This window comes from Podarcis melisellensis (assembly GCF_964234715.1).
Source record: "Podarcis melisellensis genome assembly, chromosome: 1".
NCBI lineage: Eukaryota > Metazoa > Chordata > Lepidosauria > Squamata > Lacertidae > Podarcis > Podarcis melisellensis.
The window spans coordinates 125,352,638-125,372,546 of NC_138528.1; the positions used below are offsets into that span (position 1 = coordinate 125,352,638).

Genomic DNA, 19,909 nt, shown 5'->3' on the forward strand with positions numbered 1-19,909 from the left:
CAGATGCGGAGGAGCCCTCTCCCCGTGAGGAACTGACAGCCTGACTTTTGCATTTCAGCTGCTGGAGGAAGATCAGCTATACCTCCTGGAGGTCATCCAGAACTGCCATGCGGCTCGGCTCAGAACCCTTAAGTGCTCCAAGCAGGGTGCGCAAGAGCAGGCAGGAGGGAGAAGGGGGCAAGGGAGACTTGGAAGATGCAGCATCTAACCCCTTCCCTTTCTCTCCCCAGCTTCATGAGACCCCATTTCAGCTGCGATATGGTCAGTGCTATCCTGCATAGGACAATGGAGGCTGTTCTTGGGGGCACAGAAAAGGAGGATGACAAAGAGGTATGTCCTCTGCTTTGACTTCCCTTTGCAAAGCTCTTTCTTCTTCTCGCACCCTTGCAAGATTTAACCCAGCACTCAACCTCTCTTTTCCCGCAGGAACTGAAGAGGCACTTCCAGAGCCTGCTGGGGGGGGTCTCCTTCTGGAGGCTCCCAATGCTGGCACCCTCCTCCAGCTGCTCATTCTAAGTGTCTTGATGGCATCAGGGAAATTGGGACAATTGGGAAACACTGGCCTGCGAGTGCTCCTGTTGGAGAACAGCCTTTACCAAAGGTGTCATAGACTTTGAAGGAGCACGAACTCAAGGCGTAAAGAAGAAACGAGCTAAGAGGAAGGCATGTTTGGCAAATCCTCACCATGATCAACTCCTGCCCGGAAACCTATGTCCCCACTGTGGAAGGACGTGTGGATCCAGAACTGGTCTCCACAGTCACGGACACACTGCTCAGACTGTGTTCATGGAAGGCAATCTTACTCGGCCACAAGTGATTGCCAAAGAAGAAAGAACAACACACTGCCCAGGCTTGAACCCTACACAGGTCACTTCAGTGCTGCTAACACAGCAAAAACGACACGGGAGGCACCAGTTACAAGTCTCTGCAGCCACAGCAGGTGCTGTGATTCTCCAGCAATTCTCCAGCAGTTCTCCACCCCCAGAGGCACACTCCATTGTTTCCAAAGATAGGTAAGATACCAACAAGAGGGAAAATAATAGGCCATTCCAATCACCAGACTGCAGTCCTAAATGGCTCACCACACCTGGGTTGTTTTTTAAAATATATACCTTGTGGAATTTGAAACCCACCAGGCATTTTTAAACCACAGAGCTTCACGCCATAAACATGTCCCTCTTCAGGTTAAAAAATATGCAGCATAACAAACTGCTGCTTAAAGAAATGCAGATAAGAACCTAAGAGCCCTGTTGGACCCAACACTCCTTTATCACATTTATCTTTTCTGTGAACCGCCCTGAGACCTCTGGGTATAGGGTGGTATATAAATTCAATCAATCAATCAATCAATCAATCAATCAATCAATCATGCAATGTCCATGGCAAGTCCACAAGCAGAACCCAAACATAACAAGCACGACAGAAGCACTTTCCATACCTGCAATTCAAGCATATTGCCTCCAGCCATGCAGGCAATCTAATGAGCCCTTATATCTGAGGAACTAGTTGGACAGTCTTTAAGTCCTAAAAAGAAATCCTCAATTTTTAAAAAAGTATGTCAGATGGCATTACTAAGGAACACACCGCAATTTTATTTCATTGAAATCTTGAGCATTCTCCATCTGGCAACAGCTTCAATTGATTTTTCATGGGAGACACACCTGAAGTTCCCACTGAAACTAATGGAAGGTGGAAAGCTCAGCATCATGATTAACTAAAAAACTTAAATATACTTGCACAAAATAAAAAGGTTTTAATAAACACATATTATGCTAATAAGGCTTAAACTGTTAAAATTGACCAACTCGAGTTGTGGGGGAAAGGTTTTAAATAAAAATAAAAATGCCTTAACCTGTCACCTCGCCTCAAAACAAAGAACAGGAAACTAATGTTGCCCCAAGGTATAATATGCAAGATTTATAATACCATAAATCACACATTTTATACAGCTGTGTATGATAGTTTGCAAGCACATTGAGCAGAAGAGTTCATTCTCATGATCTTTTCGTTTGTTTTCATGCTCCATCATCAGAGGTGGCTGCTCGGTATCTGTAGCAATAGAGCTTGTTGTCTGCACCACCACTCAACAGCAACTATAGAGCAAGGAAGAAAATTCTAGTTATAATGAGACAATATTCTGAAACATTCATTTCGTTTCAGAGCACAATTCAAAGTGTTGGTGTTCATCTTTAAAGCCCTAAACGGCCTCGGTCCAGTATACCTGAAGGAGCGTTTCCACCTCTATCATTCTACCCGGACACTGAGGTCTAGTGCCGAGGGCCTTCTGGCGGTTCCCTCGCTGCGAGAAGCCAAGTTACAGGGAACCAGGCAGAGGGCCTTCTCGGTAGTGGCACCCGCACTATGGAACGCCCTCCTACCAGATGTCAAAGAGAAAAATAACTACCAAACTTTTAGAAGACATCTGAAGGCAGCCCTGTTTAGGGAAGCTTTTAATGTGTAATAGGTTATTGTATTTTAGTGTTTTATTGGAAGCCACCCAGAGTGGCTGGGGAAACCCAGCCAGATGGGTGGGGTATAAATAATAAATTATTGTTGTTGTCTCCCCTCAGACCAAGTAAAAACGTATATACAGTGGTCCCTTGATTCCCGAATGGCTTAGTTGTCGAACAAATTGGCTCCCAAACACAGCAAACCTGGAAATAAGTGAATATGTTTGCGAATGTTTTTGGGAAGCCAAACGTCTGACACGGCTTCCAATTAAGTGCAGGAAGCTCCTGCAGCCAATCGGAAGCTGCGCCTTGGTTTTCGAACGGTTTCAGGAGTCGAACGGATTAGGTTCGAGAACCTGTACCAGGAAAAACAATTTTTCATCAAAACTTGCATAAGAAACACAAGGCATGGTATCACAGATTTCCAGGTGCTTAATGCAAAGGAAGGAGTATATAGGGAAAAGTTAATTCATATCCTGGCTTATTAAGCAGACATATGATTAATACAGCCAATTGTGCCTTGGAACTTTTGCCTGCCTTAATGTTAGGAACAGAAACTTCACAATGTCTTAAATCCACAATATAAAGAGAAGCAGCACAAAATGCTATAAACAAAAAACAGCTGGTCATGTGGCATGATATCTAACATCAGCATCCCAAAAGAGAAAGGACTTCCACTTGTGCAACCAGACTTCGTGTCCCTGTCCCTTCTCTCGATCCATTCTGCAGGCTTGGGGGGAAAACCCAGAACAGGTTTTGGGGCACAAGGGGAGAGGAAGTCCCATTGCACAGGCAGGTCTTTGCAGTAACAAGACTTTGTTGGACGTAACCCAAAGTTTATGCAAAATCACATACATTCTTTCAAGTAGTTTTAAGATAAATCACTTTCACAAGTTGAACCTTTGCTGTTCTGCACTGCATAAGTAATGAATATTTATAAATCACTACACTTATCCAACTAAATAAACAACATCTGCTGCAAAGATACTTCGGTTTCCACCCAATTCCTGTTCCTGACTAAGTTCTTACCCCTGATTCTGTCCATTCCACACACAAAACCTTGTCTTCATGAGCAGCCAAGTCATAGAGAGGTGCCTTGCAACTATAGGAAACAGAAAATAAGACAGCCATACTAGTTATATTACATGGAAATAAAAGCATTCTGATAGCTAATTGCTGAAATCAGCCAGCAAATTATTTCTACATAAATTTCCCCTCCTACTCTCATTCTTCTGTCAACCTTTCGGTAAGATCCAATTGCAGAAGACTCTTATTGTCATTCAATCAAGAACTTCTGCTGGCACAAGGTTTGGGGTGGAGGGAGGTGGTGGCAATTTTTGCAGATTTCCCATTCCTCCTCCAGCCCCCTAGAAATTGGGCCCAGAAAATTTGGGGAAGAACATGGGAGGTGGTGATGAACACTGCAGGATGAATCAACAAAAATATCTTCCTCACTTCCATCAGTGGGAGAAAAATTCCACTCCTGGGATGCTTCTGCAAAGTCAGGGTCCAAACTACAATTTCACTTTTGGAATTATGCACACTGCCTACATACTGTCTTTAACCATAAGCAAGTGCTGATTTTGACCTCTAGAGCGCTATACTGCTCAGGACTCCAATACCTCAAGGACCATCTCTTCCCATATGAACTAGCTGAGACACTATGGTCTTCATCAAAGGCCCTTCTCTGTGTGCCCCACTCAAGGAAGATAAGGGTGACCACATATGAACAGGCCTTTTCATTGGTGGCCTCCCATCCAACGAATGTTTTTGGAGGGAGATGTGCCTGGCACTATCCTTGTCAGTCTCTAGGTGCCAGGCTAAGACCTTTTTGTTTACCCAGGCCTTTGGCTACTTGATCTTGTTCCTCACAGTGATCCTCATCTTTCAGTGGCGTGGGTAAGACTTCTCCTTATTAATAATGTGTTTCTGGATGAGCATTTTAATGTATTTTGCATGTTCACTGTTTTAATTCTTTTTATTCTTCTGAACTGCTTTTATGTATTGCATTCTACCTTGCCAAGTCACTTTGAGACTTCATGTTGTATAAAAGCAACTGGTAAATGCAATAGATTAAAAAACCCACTTTCCTGCTGTGCCATAATCCTTAGAAAAACAGAATTGCATCAAACACAATGCTTAGGGAGACATTTGCAGGTGCAGAACTAATATTGATGAGAATGTTGCTAAAATCAGACTTAAGATCTAGCCAGAACCCTTCAAATCAATATCAATTGCCCTAAATCTTCAAATATTCAATTGCCCTAAAATATTCAAATATTCAAAATATTCAATATCAATTGCCCTAAATACTCTATAGTGACATTTCTTCAGTTTGTGTGCCATCCAGTAACACAAATCCATATGGCAAAAGTTCAACAAAAACCCAGGGTTTAAAGTTTACCTTCTTGTGTCCCAGAGTTTGACAACATTGTCTAAAGAACCAGAGATGAGCTGTTGCTCGTGTGTTGGTGACCACTTCACTGATGTCACCCAGCCAGTATGTGAGGTAAGAGAAAGCAGTACCAAAGAACCATCTGAAAAGAGGCAGACAAGTCTCACTAGCCACAACTGATGAGTCACACAAAACACTTAAATTTTTTACAAGCATACAGCAGGGTGAGAGTGAGTACGCAATGGATACAAAAATAGTAATAACATCTTTAGTAAATGTGCTGAAATCAAACCAAGTAGGAGACAACGACCACTCCCTAGGCCACTACTGAGATGAAATGTTTCTTTACAAAGACCAAAACAAATGTTTATTAAAAGTAGCACATTAGTGATATAATCAGTAAAAACAGGACATCTGCAAGCCAGATGAAGGAATTAGGAAGTTGCCATATACCAGGTCAGATTTTTTTATCCACCTAGCCCAAATTTGTGTACCCAGACTGGCAGCTGCTCTCCAATGTCTCAGGCAAAAGAATAATAATAATTTATCATTTATACCCTGCCCATCTGGCTGAGTTTCCCCAGCTAATCTGGGCGGCTTCCAATCGAGTGTTAAAAACAATACAGCATTAAATATTAAAAACTTCCCTAAACAGGGCTGCCTTCAGATATCTTTTAAAGATAGCTACTTATTTCCTTCACATCTGAAGGGAGGGCGTTCCACAGGGCAGGTGCCACTACCGAGAAGGCCCTCTGTCTGGTTCCCTGTAACCTCATATAACTTACAACCTGTTTCTTCCTAACTAGAGGTGCCAGAGACTGGACCAGAGACATTGTGTATGGTGAAAGCTTGTCCTCTCACACTGAGTTATAATCCCTGCATGTAGAGAGCTTTACAAACGCTGCCATAACCACTGCATAGAAGTGGAAGATTATAGCAGCTCTTCCTGAGTCTGGGTTACCAAAGTATGCCACCAGTCAATCAGGGTTGGGAAACCTCACCAGAAAATTTATTCGAAAGCATGTATGTACAGCTCAATAAATGCATGAAATAATAATAATTTTAAAAACGTAACTTGTGTGTGTGTGTGTGTGTGTGTGTGTGTGTGTGTACCTATGCAAAAATTCTCTCGTGAATATACATTCTGTTCTACCCACCTTTGGTACGAGGGTCCCATAACCTAATGTGTCTGTCAGTGCTTCCAGAGGCTAAACGCCGACACAATGGCGAGTAGGATATAGAGTTGAACACTTTGTTTCCAGTCTATGGAAAAATAAGAGTAGAAAGAAGCAGGGTGGATTTAAATCGCTAGTCAGTAAGACTTGATTTAAATCAAATTTTTTTAAAGAAAGACTCATTCTTGCTGGTATAATCTGAATATTTACAACCAGATGAAAGTTTCATTTTTGGAATAATAAATTTCCGAGTACTTTTTACAGCTATATCAAAAATTGCTGATTTGCTTATACTATTAGAAATACATAGACAAATAGTTATGAAATTATTGTGAGTTTTAATGAGTTAACTGTTTACATTTGGACAACTTTTCTGCTGTACTTTATTGGAAGGAGAAAAACAATCATTTCCTTAATAACCATTTAAACAATTTATTTAACTAAAACAATAACATTATAGCATATGTATCCATGTTTGTTAACTGATGTGGTTAAACTTTTTTTTAAAAAACACACCTTAAACTGAGTTTAGCACACATGAAAAACTTAAAACAAATCCCTATATCCTTATGAATAGCCTTTGGACTATAATGTAACTTAAATAGAAAGCTATCTTTAGAAAGATTTTTCTACCAAAAGCATTTTATTTTAAAAATCCAATTTATATTAAAAAATCTGATTTAAATTTTAAAAATCAGATTTTAAAAAAAAATCATTGATTTTTATCCACCCTGAGTAGAAGTAATTAATGAATTGCTCTTTAGACTTTGTACAAAATTCTTTGTTGAAGGCAGTTAAGCAATCTGAGAAATGGCAAACTTGGTTTGCAAGAGAACTCACCAAAGTGGATTTGAGGCCCCCCGTTTCAACATCCCACACCTTAATTGTGTGGTCCCATGAAGCACTGCATATTTCGTCTGTATCTGACCAAAGTACAGAAGAGACCGATTCTGTATGACCAGAGAGGGTTGTAACAGGAATCTAGACAGGAAAAATAAATATTGGGAGGATATGGTTATTGAAATATTTCATTTTGTGAAATGAGCTTGTTCACCAACACTGTTAAGTCTATAGATATACAGTGGTACCTTGAATTAAGAACTTAATTCGTTCTGGAGGTCTGTTCTTAACCTGAAACTGTTCTTAACCTGAAGCACCACTTTAGCTAATGGGGCCTCCTGCTGCTGCCGCGCTGCTGCTGCACAATTTCTGTTCTCATCCTGAAGCAAAGTTCTTAACCCGAGGTAGTATTTCTAGGTTAGCAGAGTCTGTAACCTGAAGAGTATGTAACCCGAGGTACCACTGTACTATAGGAATTGCTCCCAATGTGAATGGGATTGATGCAGGCAAAGACGAAAGCTGCACGCTGCCCTTGCGACTTCACCCGCAAGTTGCAGATAAGATCCAAGAGCTAGTGTCTCAAGGAATAGAACAAGTCTACGCAGTGAGGAAACAGTTATGGTAAGTCTTTGTAGTCTCTACACCAGGCTTACTCAGACTCGGCCCTCCAGATGTTTTGGAACTACAATTCCCATCATCCCTGACCACTGGTCCTGTTAGCTAGGGATCATGGGGGTAGTAGGCCAAAAACATCTGGAGGGCTGAGTTTACCTATGCCGTCTCTACACAACACACTTGGGTTACGACACAGCGCCCGCTCCCCGCCCTGATTTATACATTTTGGCTCTTTTGAGAGTGGAATGTGGTTGCACAGATCCTTCCCATATATCAAGGTAGGTAGGTGCTTTTCAAACCAATTGGGAAGAGCACCCCAGAGACCTGTAGTAAACCTCTAGTCCCTAAGCCTATAGCATAGAAACTTACTACTTTATTATCCATACATGAGATTTTTCAAGAGGCCAAAGTATGGGCTAAGTTGTAGTTTTTCTTACACAGCACAGAAGAGAAAGCTTTACATACTGGTAATATGTATACAGTGGTATCTTGGGTTAAGAACTTAATTCGTTCTGGAGGTCCATTCTTAACCTGAAACTGTTCTTAACCTGAAGAACCACTTTAGCTAATGGGGCCTCCCGCTGCCGCCGTGCGATTTCTGTTCTCATCCTGAGGTAAAGTTCTTTACCCAAGGTACTATTTCTGGGTTAGCGGAGTCTGTAACCTGAAGCATATTTAACCTGAAGCGTATGTAACCCGAGGTACCACTGTATAGGAATTGCTCCCAGGTAAATGTGCATGGGATCGTGCTATTTCCCTCCATTTCAACCCACTGGAGTTGGCTCCAGGGCTCAGTAGACTTATTGCAGCAGCTCTCTCCCTTGGCAACTGCAGCTGCCATCTTAGTTTCCCCCCAAAAAAGCAATGCCTTTATAATAATAAAGTATTATTATTAAGCTGTTGATCTCTCTCAAAACAGTGATCACGGTGCTATCAAATCCCGCATATATATAAAAGGACAATTGCCAAGCAAATCTAACTTGGATGGCTCAAAAGGGGTTTAGACAAATTCATGGATGGCAATAGATGATTACCAGTCATGGCTGTGTACCAGCTTCAGTACTGAAGACTTTATTCCTCAAAATACTGGGGGACACAAGCAGAAAGGAAGCTGTAGCACTCAAGTCCTGCTTGCAGTTTCCCATGTACATCTGATTGGCCAACATGAGAACAGGATGCTAGACTACATGGTCCTTTGATCTGACTCAGCAGGGCTTTTCTTATGCCCAAGTGGAACTTACAGAGCACTGCAATTTGGGGAAACTAAGGCAAATGTCACAACTGCAGCCAGCAGGTCCCTGGAAGTATAGCTGGCTGCTAGCCCGAACCCCACATCCCCTCAAAGGAATTTCTACACAATCCAGGTTTATCTTACTCTTGTTAGTCCCAGCTGCTCAGTTTTCTGCTTTTTCCTTGGTCTGTTTGCCGCCTCCTCCGTTTCCATTTCATCCTCTTCATCTGTAGGCACTGAAATAAAAAAATATGGTCATTTTAACCATATGACCACTCACTGGTCAATCTCCTATTGCTATAAATTGGATCTTTGTAAAAAAAGAATAAATCTAATCATCAACAAATTTGTGATATGAAGAATCACTGTGATATGAAGAATTTACAGGCCGGCCTGCTATTTGCACACATCTTCCCCAAGAACACTGATCAATTGCCATATTAACTCAATTCCACGGAAGCAAGCGTTTTAAGTCACTGGGAGCAATCCAAGTATGAGCTAGATGTCGTCCAATGGGATTAACTTCCAAATAAAAGCTTTTGGAATTGTGGAGCCATCTTGCTGTAGTCATACTAGTTGCTTAAGGTCAGGTGTGAGTAACCCTGGCTTTTTAGACATTGATGAACTACACCACTTATCATCCCTGACCACTGTTGGGAGCTGATGGGCATTGTAGTTCAGCGACATCTGGAGGGCCAAAGGTTTCCCACACCTGATTTACCGTATTTTTCGCTCTATAGGACACACTTTTCCCCCTGCAAAAATGAAGGGGAAATGCGTGTGCGTCCTATGGAGTGAATGCAGGCTTTCGCTGAAGCCTGGAGAGCGAGAGGGGTCGGTGCGCACCAACCCCTCTCGCTCTCCAGGCTTCAGGCAGCTATCCGCAAGCCTTCGGAGCGCAGCGGGAGTGGCCGCCGGGCTCCGAAGGCTTGCGGATAGCAGCCTGCAGACCGGCGAGTGCAGTGCCAACTTCCGCTGTGCTCGCTGGGCTTCAGGCAGCCATCCGCAAGCCTTCTGAGCGCAGCGGGAGTTTGGAAGGCTTGCGGATAGCTGCCTGCTCTGGGAGCTGGGGTCGGGGGAATAATTCCCCCCTTTATTTCCCCCCCTAAAAACTAGGTGTGCCCTATGGTCCGGTGCGCCCTATGGAGCAAAAAATACGAGTAGGTTCCTGTGACATCTTAAATTTTTGTGGCAGAGGTTTTGGGGGCTTCTTTCAGTAACATGAAGTCTTTTGTCCAATTTTTTTTTTTTTTTGCATAAGATCAGTTCTCAGATTGAAGATCACAGCCGCAGCACTCCTTGTCCAAGCCTGCAGCTACTGCTAAAATATGGTTTAGTACATCCAGATTTGTGGTTTGTTTCCCTCCAGATAATCCCTCCAGATAATCCATGAGTTGTAACTAAAGTTTACAAGTGATACAAACCACACTCCGATGCAGCACTTAACCCAGCATTTCTCAAACCTGAGTCTCCAGCTGTTGTTGGTGTACAGCTCCCACCATCCCTAGCTAGCAGGACCATAATTAATAAAATAATAATAATAATAATAATAATAATAATAATAATAATAATAATTTATTATTTATACCCCACCCATCTGGCTGGTTTTCCGCAGCCACTCTGGGAAGCTCCCACCAGAATATTAAAAATACGCTAAAACATTAGACATTAAAAACTTCCCGAAACAGGGCTACCTTCAGATGTCTTCTTAAAGTCAGATAGTTGTTTATTTCCAGGGTGAGTGCCACTACCAAGAAGGCCCTCTGCCTGGTTCCCTATAACCTCACTTCTCACAGGGAGGGAACCACCAGAAGGCCCTTGGAGCTGGACCTCAGGGTCTGGGCTGAACGATGGGGGTGGAGACGCTCCTTCAGGTATACAGGACTGAGGCCGTTTAGGGCTTTAAAGGTCAGCACCAACACTTTGAATTGTGCTCAGAAACGTACTGGGAGGCAGGACTGGTGTTATATGGTATTGGCGGCCACTCCCAGTCACCAGCCTAGCTGCTGCATTTTGGATTAATTGTAGTGGTCAACAATTATGGAGCTGTAATCCTACAACAGCCGGGGGCCCAATTTTGAGAAACACTGACTTAAACCAAACCATGGCTTAGCACTGGTTAACGTGGTGGCAGCAGGGCCAGCGAAGGAGCACTGTGGTTGTGATCTTCACTCGGAGAGCCTGCAGGTTTACTTGTTTGCAATAACTACTGTCTGGCAAACAAGGTCACCATGGCCTGTCCTTCGATAGCCACTATTTCCTCATGTGTAGCAGAAGTGGGGCCATGCTCCTAGCCCTGATCCCAATGTTAAATCCTATTTTCCAGGCTTCTCTCTGCCTTCCTGTGTTGAACGCAACATCTAGCAAGGAAGCCCTTCATGTAAACAGCGGCTTATGCACATGGGCTCCAGGCGAATCGGACATCCTCATAATCTGGCGAGATTGAGATGGAAGCAGGCCCTGTTCCTACATGCGAGTTAAGGACATCGCTAGGACTTTGAGGTATGTTTTTATGGAGCTACGAGACAGACACTGGGTTACAGGTGGCCAGCGCAGTTCACACATTAATTGAACCTAACCCCTATGGCAAAACGAAGTATTCTCCAAACTCACAGGACTGATATACATACACACGTGGGAATATACAATTCTGCAACACAGCACCCCATTTTGAACTTCTCGTGCAGTTAGCAAAAGTATTTGCATGCAGCTCCAAACTGCAATGTCTGGGGCGGCTTCAGTTTGCAAAAAAGGTGGTTCAGGTTCACGAAAAGAAGGGTGCGCCCACATGTAAACCACTCAGAGGTTTCATTTACAAATAGGCAGTATACAAATCCTGTTAAATAAATTAATGTATCGTAAGCATGCAGAGTTGTAGACAAAGGCGCTGGGAGTTACTAGATGAAAGGTCAAAGGAAGCAGATAGTTAAACACTGATCTTACCTGCAGACCAGATCTTTAGCATCTTATCCCAGGATCCACTGCAAAACTAAACACACCACAAAAGAGTTTTCAACAAAAATGGCACATTTTAGCTAGCTATCATTTCTGATGGGCAAATTACCCAAAGCTTGATTTCAGAACAGGCTTAACTCAAGTGAGTCACTGTGTTTTTCCATATATAAGACACCCACATAAGACGCCCCTATTTTTTTTAACACAAAATTAAGAAATCGGGCCAGAGGCCAAGCCCGAACCTGAGTCTGGGTTACCCGTGCCAGAGCCCAAGTCTGAACCACAACCTGGGCTGCCAGCACCACAGCTTGAACCCGAGCCCAGGCCACCCATACCAGAGCCCAAACCCCTGTGCATTCAACATCCGTGTATAAGATGACCCCCAAATTTTGACTAAAATCTTTTAGCAAAAAACATCGTCTTATAGATGGGAAAATACGGTAAAATAGGCTTGATTTGACTCCAAACCAGATTCAAACAAGAATGAGCTTTTACATTTTATTTAAAATATCTTGATGCTGAAAGTTACAGATAGGTAGCCGTGTTGGTCTGCCATAGTCAAAACAAAAAAAATTCCTTCCAGTAGCACCTTAAAGACCAACTAAGCTAGTTCTTGGTATGAGCTTTCGTGTGCATGCACACTTCAGATACATGAGTGTATCTGAAGAAGTGTGCATGCACACGAAAGCTCATACCAAGAACTAACTTGGTTGGTCTTTAAGGTGCTACTGGAAGGAATTTTTTTTGTTTTGACTTGAGGCTGAAAGGACCTTCCTCGGTCTTCAGCTAAACAATTCCTCACCAAAATAATTCCCCATGGTTTTACTGGAGAATAGAAAATCAGGAAGTGGGGGAGGGAGGGAGGGAGGGAAAGAGATGGATGCCCCATGCCATAATTTCACATCTCTGAGTGTTTACAGAGGGTGGTGAACACAGCACATGATATCATGGGCTGTCCCCTGAGCGTGCTAGATGACATCGCAAGGGATCGTTGCCTAAGGAGACCGAGAAAAATTCTCAGGGACGATTCACACCCCAGCCAGCACCTCTTTAATATTCTACCCTCGGGCAGGAGATATAGAAGTATAATCAGTCGTACCAACAGGCTAAAAAACAGTTTCTACTCGTGGGCTGTTAGGCTACTGATCGGAAAATAATAATAGTGCAACTGACTTTCGGGGTTGGTGTGTTGTGCAACAAGCACACAAAGTGCAATGAGATTGAGTGTTTGTGGCGGGGGGGGGAGAGACTTGGTTAATTTCATTGTACACAGGTTGTACGTTGACATTAAAGGTATTATTATTATTATTATTATTATTATTATTATTATTATTATTAGTGCAAGGCTTCCAGTTATCAGAAGATGGAGAGCAGATGCTATAGTGTTGCCTTTTATGTGAAACAACATCAACTGCCTCAGCTGCTTGGGTGAGAGGGAGGGAGGAAAGGGCAGTCAATATAACTTACTTTAGTCCTTGAGCCATCCACAGCGACAGATTCTACGCTTCCTGCATGTCCTCTGCAGCAGTGAAGGGCCTTCACTTTGTTCTTTTCTACATTCCATTCCCACAGCAGGATAGTCTGGTCCATCGATGCACTAAGCAGCAGGCAGGACAAACTATCTGAGGGACACAGGCATAGCAGACAGGTTCACACAGCAGTCTTTCCCCAAACCAACCCTCTCCTAATTCTCCCAACCCACTCAAATATGACGAGGAGTTTACAAAACGATTAAAAACAGGCCGAGGATGGGATCAATTTGGAGCTGAGGCAATACAGAAGGATATCACAGGGCTGCTGGGAATGTAGAAGTAAACAGAATATGACGGTCACTCATACACATTTCTAGTTTAATGGCCATGAATGCAGTCAGAGGCATCAGTATAACATCAGCCAGCCCTGTTTAGGGAAGTTTTTAACCCTTGAAGTTTTATTCTGTTTTTAATGTTATGTTGAAAGCTGCCCAGAGTGGCTGGGGAAACCCAGTCAGATGGGCAGGGTAGAAATAAATTATTATTATTATTATTATTATTATTATTATTATTATTATTACCCAATGGGACTTTGATCCTGAGGCCTTTGTTTCAACACAAAACTGCCACGTAATGTGGCAACAATTGCACAGGAGGAATTGCAAAAAAGAGTGGAATTTGAGAGGTGGCTAGGTTATTCTGATGCAGCGAAAGCAAAAATTGTTAAGTCTTTAAGGTGTCACGTTCTGTGTTGGATTTCAGTTTGGAAATAACTGAACAATTCGGGGTGGCAAGTTTTCTGTGAAATTTATTTAAGCTGAAACCCCAAACAGAGTAAAATCTACTTACCTTTTTTGACCCAGGCCACATCTTTAACCACATCTACATGTCCAGCAAGCGTCATTATGGGTTTGCCTTCTACTGACCAAATCCGAGATGTCTGGTCATAGGAGCCTGTCAATATCCTATGGAATTGAGAAGCAAAAAGCCTGCTTGGTGGTTGTCTATAGTTCTTCATAGGATACATCTACTTTATGGGCTTTAATCGGGCACTTGACACAGTGTGCAATTTCAATTTTTTGGGAATATGATGCTGAAATATGATGTTTGTTAATGAAGAATCCTTTCCCAGCAAGGCACTTGGGCTATAGAGATTCTGAATGGAAAATAATATGTTTATTTAAAAGACAGATGGGAAAGGAGGAAAAGAATGGATAAACTGACGCTGTGCTTTCAACATGGTGAGTGAAATAAAACAAGACGAAAGAAAAATGGATACAAAAACCTACGGAATACGCAGAAATGGCAAAACTTACCAGAAAAATAAGAAACCAAGGTAACAAACTTTTTATAAAAGAATGGAACTGGTTTATTGAATATTTACAAAGAAACTGTAAACAGATAAGGACATTGGCAGGATCATTGTAATAACCTGCAGTTTTATAAGATGATATATTTAAAGCAGATGAATAAATGAGTAAACTAAGTTAATTTGGAATATGCAGAAAATATATATATATATAATTTAAGGAACTGCAGAAAGAGGGGAAAGGAAGCCAAGTTTTGGAATGTTAAATGATTGTAAAATCACTGAAATGTATAGGACCCTCGTACCTACGGGACTGCCTCTCCTGGTATGTCCCACAGAGGGACTTACGGTCTTCAAATAAAAACATCCTGAAGGTCCCAGGCCACAGAGAGGTTAGGCTGGCCTCAACTAGAGCCAGGGCTTTTTCAGCTGTGGCTCTAATCTGGTGGAACGCTCTGTCACAAGAGACTAAGGCCCTGTGGGACTTGACATCTTTCCGCAGGGCCTGCAAGACAGAGCTGTTCCTCCAGGCCTTTGGCCAGGGCACAGCCTGACTCCCTCCTTTGGCAATCTAGACAGAATTTTATCCTAATGGTTGCCTTCAATTTGAGTTGAATTAATTCTAATGAAATGATTTTAGTATGTTGTATTTTATTGTTGTTAGCAGCCCTGAGCCCGGCCTCGGCTGGGGAGGGCGGGATATAAATAAAATTTATTACTATTATTATTATTAGAAATGAAAAATCATAAATAAAAAAAGAAATAATGCAAGGCGATATCTTACAGGCAGTAAGTCAGACAAAAGAGATTAGGAAAGAAGTAGCATGTCTCCCTTACCATTCTTCTGTAGCTTCAATAGAACTGATCCAATCATCATGGAGCATGCATTCTTCAGGTTGAGGAGCCGTGTATTTTTCAACATACTCTATTGCTACTACTTCTTCCTGCGCACACAAAACATGTCAAGGGAAAGGATCAGCCAGTGAGATTTGAGAGGAAAATTTCCTCTGCAGCAGAGGAGGCTTCACAAGGACTGTGGCTTCTGCTTAACACCGAGGGCTCCTCTTTTAAATTGTTTTCAATTTTTATCTGTGTTGCTTTAAATGAGACCACCTTAGCTGTGAGCCCTGGAAGACCTGCTTTGACGTGCTTTCGAACTGCTAGGTTGGCAGGAGCAGGGACCAAGCAATGGGAGCTCACCCCGTCACGGGGATTTGAACCGCCGACCTTCTGATCGGCAAGTCCTAGGCTCAGTGGTTTAACCCACAGCGCCACCCGCGTCCCGCACTTAGTATACTATATACTTATTTAAGATTATGATTTGTATGCTGCTTAGCAAAAGCCATATATAGATATTGAAAACAAAACAAGGTGGTCTCTTATAAGAAATCCTTATTTTCTTCCAGTTCCCTCCAACCCTGAAAGCAAGGGGGCAAATTACCTGACCAGATCCTGGCTAATTCAGGTATAGTAAGGAACTCAATTCTGGGGCCTCTCAGGAGAATGGAAGGGCTTTTTGGTCCAATGCATTCAAGGTAATCTCTGCTGCTGGAATGCCTCGTTCCGGGGCCTTACACTGGCTACTGCAAGCAGCAGACCTGTGTCTTATGGGAACAACAGAGGCCTCTGTAGCAGACATGGGCTCCCAACTGCAGATGAACTTTTAACCAATCCTAAGCCCCCTCTAGGGGACACGAGTGGTGTTGTGGGTTAAACCACAAAGCCTAGGGCTTGCCGATCAGAAGGTTGGCAGTTCAAATCTCTGCAACGGGGTGAGCTCCCGTTGCTCGGCCCCTGCTCCTGTCAACCTAGCAGTTCGAAAGCATATCATAGTGCAAGTAGATAAATAGGTACTGCTCCGGCGGTAAGGTAAAACGGCGTTTCCGTGTGCTGCTCTGGTTCGCCAGAAGTGGCTTAGTCATGCTGGCCACATGACCCGGAAGTTGTACGCCGGCTCCCACGGCCAATAAACGAGATGAGCACCGCAACCCCAGAGTCAGTCACGACTGGACCTAATGATCAGGGCTCCCTTTACCTTTACCTTTAAGCCCCCTCTAGCTAGCAGCTCTGGAGGCTAGAATTGCTCTGTCATACATTTGCAAGCTAGACAGCCCGATACAATAATTGGGAGTTTTGTACAAATTTAAGTGGATGATTCTCTATTTATTACTCTCATAATCCAGAGCCTATACTCTATACACACACACACACACACACACACACACACCAATGACTTACAGTTGAGATATTTTCCACTTCCATGTGCTTCACCAGGGACATGCGCAAAAACTGTCCGTTGATAAGGAAATCAAATTCCACATATTTGTGGCCTTCTAGAGACAAAGAAAACACAAAGTGTCAGGTTGCATAGCTTATATGATACACTCAGAAGATGCAGTTTGCACTGTACACTTGAGGAGGCTTGGTGAATATGTCTAAAATGTAGCCTTCAGTTATTCCTGTACAATACACACTCATATTACCAAATTATCACAGGCAACCAAACTTTATCCAGGGGAATACGAAAATTCTCAAGTTTTTTGTCAGCAGATAATATTTAGCTCCCCAAACCAGCAGTAATATCACTGATACACATTACATATTCAGCAAGTTAGATGTTACAGCATCATGGTTCCAAGTGTAATATTCTTTGAACCCCTAGACATGACATAACACACTTTTCTGGCCAAGCAATCACGAGGGGAAAAAAATAATCATAGAGATTATCAGAGATTGTGCAGAGATTTTGTCCATTTGAACATGTACCCAAGGAAGGCAAGGGCCAACTTTCTGGACAAGAAACTTACTGTGTGAAATGGCCCTGTGACCACAGCAGGAATACAACTGGGTACCACAGTGAGAGTCAGTATAATGAAGTAGGCAGTACTAATTTGATGTGTGGGACCCAGGTTCAGACTGCTCCTTGTAAAGATCACTGGAGACCCTTGGCTAAGTCACTGTCTCCCAACCTAGCCCATACGACAAAAAAACTGCTCCAGGGATAAAAGTGTTCTGACACTTTGAGATGAAGCGTGAACTACAAATGTGATAAATAAATAATACATACATAATTACAAATTATCTTGTACCTCAAATTGTGTATCTCCACTCTAGTTTGCTTTGCTAAATAAGATATGCTTTGGGAGGAAGGGTTGAAAATAAATGTAAAAAATTAATGTGAGTTTATACGGAATTTGCTGATGTGATATCTATAGCATCAGGTGTTTAACAACAAAAATTAATTAAGTCTGTAAAATTGTAAACTGTGCTTAGTTGTATGTGTGGTAACCACCTCTACAGACTCCTAAAATTAACTCTCGACTAATAGCAAGGGGGCAAACTTGTAAAACCACTTCCCTCAAACATAAACGTACCATTTTTTGCTTCCAGCAATTTGTTGATAACATTACTGAGATCAGCAACTTCAGAAGCAGCTGGGACAGAGAAAGGAATATCATCTACTACGTATCTGTGGAGAGAAAACAGTTGCACACAGTATTCAGAAAAGGGTAAAATCAATCTCAAACTTCCACCATCGTCTTCATGGGAAATATTTTACCTTTTACGAGCAGACTCATGTACTATACCATCGTATAGGTATGGTAAAGGGCCCCTGGATGGTTAAGTCCAGCCAAATGCGACTATGGGCCCTGCCACCCATATCAAATCCCAGTAACATCTACTCCCAACCTGGATGACTAACCAAACCCAAGAGAACTGTTTTGGAATCAAAGCAAGCAAGCAAACAAACCATCTGTGGCACTTTAAAGGCACTCGGCACTTTTGCCCATTTTACAACATGCACAGATTGCTACCCTCAGGTGCCACAGATAGAAGCATGTGTGAGAGAGATGGCTGAGGCAAAAAAACGATGAAATGCAAGCACATGGATACAGATTACACACATATACATATATCCAATCAACTAAGATGCTTTGCATATAATTTGCTAATTACAGGTAGCAAGCTAATTGGTCTATAACTAGCTGGATTTTATGCAAGGCCCTTTTTGAATATAGGGATGACTACCGCTGTGGCCCAAACTTTGGTAAATAACCCAGATGAATCAATAAATGAGAATATTACCGCCACCAGGGAGGCCCATCAGTCAGTGTTAGATTCTGGGGGCAAATAATCTATGCCTGGTTCTTTAATGTTTCTTAACTGTGAAATAAGATTCTTGACTTCAGTTACAGATACTGGAAGCCAATCTGGTAAGTTTCCAAAAGGTTCTGTTATTTCACCCTGCCCATGATAAGAATGAATGATAATATTGCATACACGTACATGTACATCTATATGAATGAATGGCTGAGGCCAAAAGACCGTAAAGTGCAAGAGGCAGGCAGCCCAGCAACGCCAAAATGGACTTTGCTTAAGAGCAACGCTTCAACCACAGTTGCCATTGCTGCGATGACCCAGTTATGCCCTTCCAGACCCCGGCGATGTACTTACTTCGTGTCCTCAGTGAAGAAGCGAGCCTGAAGCTGCGCCATTTCAAAGGCTGGGATATTTCTGTCTCCCCCCAGAATCAGCAGCGCCTCGTCCCACGTGGCTTCAGAGTTGCTTCCGCCCTCTGCCGTGGGGCCGCCGGAGTCGCCTCAGCGAGCGATTAGTTTAGTCTGTCCTTAAAGGTAAAGAACCAGCTTTTATTTTTCTCCCTCTCTTCTCGCCCCCCCCACTTCCTACATAAGCCACGAAGTCGTTGGGTTGTTGGTTTTCAATTGGTTCCTCCGTGCACAAAAAAGGCGTACACTATATTTTAAAAAATTATATTTCCCTCTCCACTCCACTCCCCATGAATCCTGGGAGCTGCAGTTCTGGAGCTACAATTCTCAGGAAATTAGTTTTCAGGGTGGGGAAAATGTACTTTGTGCTGTAAACTTACGCTGGGTGTGCAGCCTGTTATTCCTATTTATACCCATCTGAGTTGAAGGAAGTTGGGTAATATAAAAATAAAACTCATATATATCTATATCTATATCTATATCTATTATTATTATTATTTTTTCTCTCTCTCTCTCTATATATATACAGTGTGTTATTTTTATCTTACCCAAATATAGATGTGTGTATATGTATGAAATGTTTATTTAATACTGCCCTTTATCTAATGATCTCAGGGCAGTTCACAGCATAAAAATACAACATAAAAACACAAAGTTCATAATAGGAACAAAAAAGAAATAAAACTCATATATATTTATATTATCTCTCTATCTCTCTCTTATTTTTATATTACCCAAATATAGATGTGTGTATATGTATGAAATGTTTATTTAATACTGCCCTTTATCTAATGATCTCAGGGCAGTTCACAGCATAAAAACACAAAGTTCATAATAGGAACAAAAAAGAAACAAACTCATAACACCTCCCCCTTCCAAGATGCGTGTCTGCGCGTCTACAAACGTGCCACGCATTTGGCAATGTTTCCATTTTAATAACAGCCCGCAAACCCAGCGTT

General features: G+C 42.3%; 1 protein-coding gene across 1 annotated transcript; it reads right to left on the reverse strand.

Annotated features, from left to right (window-relative positions):
* Nucleotides 1–1,897: 1,897 nt before the first annotated feature.
* Nucleotides 1,898–19,010, reverse strand: WDR12 (WD repeat domain 12). Its single transcript, XM_081893168.1, has 13 exons — nucleotides 18,898–19,010; nucleotides 17,817–17,911; nucleotides 16,681–16,775; nucleotides 15,280–15,386; nucleotides 13,983–14,098; nucleotides 13,129–13,283; nucleotides 11,650–11,695; nucleotides 8,851–8,942; nucleotides 6,861–7,001; nucleotides 6,003–6,108; nucleotides 4,855–4,987; nucleotides 3,480–3,552; nucleotides 1,898–2,093 (listed from the first exon to the last, which is right to left on the reverse strand). Exons 1-13 carry the CDS (start codon nucleotides 18,936–18,938, stop codon nucleotides 2,016–2,018), a joined length of 1,278 nt encoding a protein of 425 aa, XP_081749294.1. The 5' UTR covers nucleotides 18,939–19,010; the 3' UTR covers nucleotides 1,898–2,015.
* Between the last annotated feature and the right edge of the window lie 899 nt (nucleotides 19,011–19,909).